At 35.3% G+C, this 4,689-nt stretch overlaps 1 protein-coding gene across 1 annotated transcript; it reads right to left on the bottom strand.

Annotated features, from left to right (window-relative positions):
• Positions 1 to 1,268: 1,268 nt before the first annotated feature.
• On the bottom strand, positions 1,269 to 4,689 carry il22 (interleukin 22). The gene is made up of 6 exons (XM_037760822.1): positions 4,589 to 4,689; positions 4,287 to 4,498; positions 3,507 to 3,572; positions 3,267 to 3,416; positions 2,469 to 2,528; positions 1,269 to 1,737 (listed from the first exon to the last, which is right to left on the bottom strand). Exons 2-6 carry the CDS (start codon positions 4,446 to 4,448, stop codon positions 1,609 to 1,611), a joined length of 567 nt encoding a protein of 188 aa, XP_037616750.1. The 5' UTR covers positions 4,449 to 4,498; positions 4,589 to 4,689; the 3' UTR covers positions 1,269 to 1,608.

The raw sequence follows: 4,689 nt of genomic DNA, 5'->3' as shown, positions 1-4,689 counted from the left end.
GTCAGGAGATATAAAGCTGAGTGACTAAATAAACAACTTCACAGTTTAAACTGCAAAAATGTGATTAAAGTATGAAGATTTTGGGACTTTTTCTGCTGGTTTACAATCTACAGAAACACGTCATAAAAATAAATTCCTTGAATGTTTTCTAGGGCTGTCAAAGTTAACGCAATAATAACTCATTAATGCAATTTGTTCTAATTCATTCAGTTTTAAAGCTAGAGTGAAGATACTGGTATCATACGAAACTAAAAAACCTAATGAATCCATTGGTACCAACCATGTCATACTAGCTTGTAGTGAAGAAGGTTAAATAACGCCCCAAACTTGCGCTAAATTTTGGCGAGGAAAAACTGTCATGGCCATTTTCAAAGTGGTCCCTTGACCTCTGACCTCCAGATATGTGAATGAAAATGGGTTCTATGGATACCCACGAGTCTCCCCTTTACAGACATGCCCACTTTATGATAATCACATGCAGTTTTTGGGCAAGTCATAGTCAAGTCAGCACACTGACACACTGACAGCTGTTGTTGCCTGTTGGGCTGCAGTTTGCTATGTTATGATTTGAGCATATTTTTATGCTAAATGCAGTACCTGTGAGGGTTTCTGGACAATATTTGTCATTGTTTTGTGTTGATAATTGATTTCCAATAATAAATATATACATACATATGCATAAAGCAGCATATTTGTCCACTCCCATGTTGATAAGAGTATTAAATACTTGTAAAATCTCCCTTTAAGGTACATTTTGAACAAATACAAAATATTTGAACCCATTGACAGCCCTATATATATACAGTATACAGTATATACTGTATATATACATATATATGTATATATATATACATATACATATATATAATTTATTTATTTATCATTTTTTTTATAATTTCATTTACTTATTTCATTATCTATTTTATTCTCATAATTAATGTTTTTATTCACTTTATTTTATTGTTAATTTCATTCATGGTCTCTTATAATCATAATTGTGTTTTGGCACCACGTGTCAAATGCCAATAAAGATGATTACATTTAACTGAATTGACTGTATATTATATATTATATAATATTATTATATATTATTATTGTTATTTATTGTTATTTTTGCTGTGACTTTTTCAGTTGCATTTTTCTCTTTTTTTGTTGTACCTCAATTCTAAATTTATGGGAAATAATATTAAAATAATTCCAATATTGAAAAGCACTGAACTGTTCCTTTAATTTCACAAAACACCAGCAGAGAGAGAGACGAGCCAACGTTCATATTCAAAACCAAACTTTATTAATTTTCAAGTAAACGTTGTAACACACAGAGTGTAACATGTAAATACTGTAACTCTTTTTTAATAATAATAAAGCCATAACATGGCAACATGATCAACACCAACAGAGTCCTTCCGGCTCAGGCATTAAAACTCTTTGATCAATAAATAGATCAATATCTAATCTGTCGTACTCGAGTCAATACAAATATAAAAAAAATTTAAATATCTTCTCAAATTAAATATATTGATAATAAATAAAGGTATAAAAGTTGTTGGTACAAAAGGTGATAAATATGATAAATACACTGTTTGCTCAGTAAAAACAGTCGAGGTGTCAGTTTGCATCGGCAGCGGCGGTGGCGGCGGCCGTGGCGTTTTTCGGCTTGACGCAGAAGTCGTGCAGGTAAGTGAACAAGATGTCGATCTCTCCCACCGCTTTGTTCAAACCTCGCTCGCCGCCCATCTGAAACAAATAGAGTCACATTAGAAACAATAGAAACACAGTTTAAAGGATGTTAGTGAGATGAGCAAATGTGGATTTATCCGCCGCTCATTGCTAATTTGCTGCTAATAAAGCTGCAACTAATCTGTTTAATCTGTCTAATTAATCTGTTGATTATTTTCTCAATTAATCAATTTGTTTGGTCTATAAAATGTGAGAAAATAGTGGAAAAATGACCATTAAAAGCCAAATTTTATGTCTTTGAATTGCTTGTTTTGTCCGACCAACAGTACATAACACAAAGATATTCAGTTTACTGCATTTGAGCAGCTGGAACTAGGCAGAGTTGGTATTTTTCTTTAAATAATGGCTTAAATAATTAATCAATTATCAAAATATTTGCATAAATAATACTTGTTATAGTTGATCGATTAATTGATTAATGTCCTTTATGAGAAAACATGAATCACTGGTTCAAAATATACGGAATAAGATTAAAATTTTAGATTTAAAGACAGATTTCTGATATAAAAATTTAAAATTATGGGATTAAAGGTGTTAAAATAAAAAATTACCTACATCAACTAATTGATTAAATGTTTCAGCTCTGGGATAAAAGAGCCTTAAAGGCCTAAAACAAAGACGAGCAGCCACAGCGGCTCTGTGCTCCTGCACTAAACTCCATTCAAATAAATTACATTTATTTTGACTTCAGAATAATTTGCAGTGAATGACGTGGTGTAAAATCTCACCTTGGCGAGCTTGGTGCGGAACTCCACAGCGTGGTGATGGTCGTGATAGCGAGTCACGTTCTGCAGAGACAGACAGGTATTGTAGGTTAGCAGCTGTTATCACTTCAATCTTTCCTCTGTGTGTTTGTGTGAGTTCACTTTCACTGACTAGAACCACAAAAAGTCGATATCAATTTTAGGATCAACCACAACGCCACCACACAAACACACACTGTAAAATTAAACAGCGGCATCATAACAAATCATGTGAAAATATATAAAAATGTGTGTTTAAAAAATTTTTTAAAAACTTTCTTAAAAAATAAGACTTTTAATGTTAATATTTTCTTTTCTACATTAGATTTTTTTGTGTGTAAAGATGTTTGCTTTGCTAACTAACAGTCTGTATTATAAACATGAAGCTACAGCTAGCGTAGCTTAGCATAATGACTGGAAACAGAGGGAAACTGCTAGCATGGAAGCACAAAACAAGGCGTGGTGTTAAAGGCGCCTATGAGCCGGACTATTTCTTCTGGAAAGTCACTCCTCCTGGCTAAGAAATAGTCTCACACGTACAGTAAACCACATCAAATTGTGCATTTGTGTTTGGTTTTTGCACAGATAGTTGTTTCCATACTAGCTCCTCTGTTTGTGGTTTCAATCGTCTCATTTATCTCTCAGCAAATAAGCATGTTTCTTAACTTTGGACAGAGCCAGGCTAACTTTCCCTCCCGTTTCCAGTCTTTATGCTAAGCTAAGCTAACCAGCTTCACATCAGCAGCTGGATTAAAACACTTTTTTCCAACATCTGACACTCACACAGCCTTGAGTCTGCAGGTCCTCGCTGACGCGGGTGAGGTCGGTCCTCAGCCGGTGCATGCTGGGATGCGTGTTTTCACGCTGGCGCAGGATGTTGTTCAGGTAGTAGTCGAGGATGTTGGCGTGGAGGCAGCAGATCTTCAGGTGGTCCTGGAGGAGGCGGGAGAGGTCAGAGGTCGAACGTTACTCGAATGTTCTACTGATGATATGACAGGAGCGTTCTTTAGAGATCGTTCTCACCTGGTCAGTGTTGACTCTGGGCATCAGTCTGGTGCTGGAGTCATCCTCCGTCTGCACACTCTGAGCCTGAAGACACAGAAAACCAGATTAGCATCACGTTAACCAAAAATACTGGAATAAGCTTTTAATATATTCTGGGTTTTTTTGGTTTTTTTGCCTCAGGTTGCTAAAAAAAAACAAATATTCCCTCAAATATACTTAGACATGAGCTCAGGGTCGTCAACAGTAGCTACAGAAAAGAGAGATGTAAAGTAATGGCTAAAACTAAGGAGTACCATTAGTGCCCAAATTTTACGTTAATAAGATTATTGTCTAGATTAAAGTTGAAATTTTCAGATTTAAAGCCATATTTATATTAAAATGTTGTTTTAAGAACATTCTCTCAAGTACTTCAGTACAACTTTACAGTATTTGTACTTTAATCAAGTATTTAATTTTCATGCAACTTTATACCTTTAACTGAATTCAGAGGCAAATATTGTATTTTGACAGCTTTAGTTACTCTGCAGTTTCAGGTTTTACATATAAAACGTGTTTAGTTTATAAAATATGAAGCATTAACAAACTTACATTAAAATACTGCTTATAAAATATAAAATATATGATATTATATTGCTAACAGGGTCTTTTCTGCTGCATAGTGAGTACTTTTTAACATAAGTAAGCTTTTGAATGCAGGACGTTTACTTTTAAAGGAGTATTTTTTCTACTTTTACTTTAAAAAATACTTCTTCGATTACTGATTAAAGATGCTAAAAATGTTGTAAATTGACCACTTACGTGTTGCGACACGTCCCGGACAGCCTGTTGCGTCTCCGGGTCTTTCAGCGGCCGACTGAGCGAGCGGTCGACAGGGAGCGCTGACGCCTGCTCGATCCAGCCAATCAGGATCAGCGGCAGGAGGACGAGGAAGGAGGCGAGTGTGGCGGCGATGAGCTTCATGGTTTCGAGGTGGTTAAATTATCTTAATCCTTTCAGGAGAGAGTTTTCAACTGCAAGACAGAAAACAGATTATAAATTAATAATTTAATAAAACATTAAACTATTAAAATGCATCTATTGTATGTGTGTTTCTTCCTCACCTGTCAGTAGATGCTGTTGTGAAGACGTCTCTGTGCAACGTCTATTTATACAGATCAATCCTCCGCCCACCGCTGCAGAAATATAGGACAGGTAACCATCC

This window comes from Sebastes umbrosus, chromosome 23 (assembly GCF_015220745.1).
Source record: "Sebastes umbrosus isolate fSebUmb1 chromosome 23, fSebUmb1.pri, whole genome shotgun sequence".
NCBI lineage: Eukaryota > Metazoa > Chordata > Actinopteri > Perciformes > Sebastidae > Sebastes > Sebastes umbrosus.
This window is presented reverse-complemented; position numbering and strand designations above follow the sequence as displayed.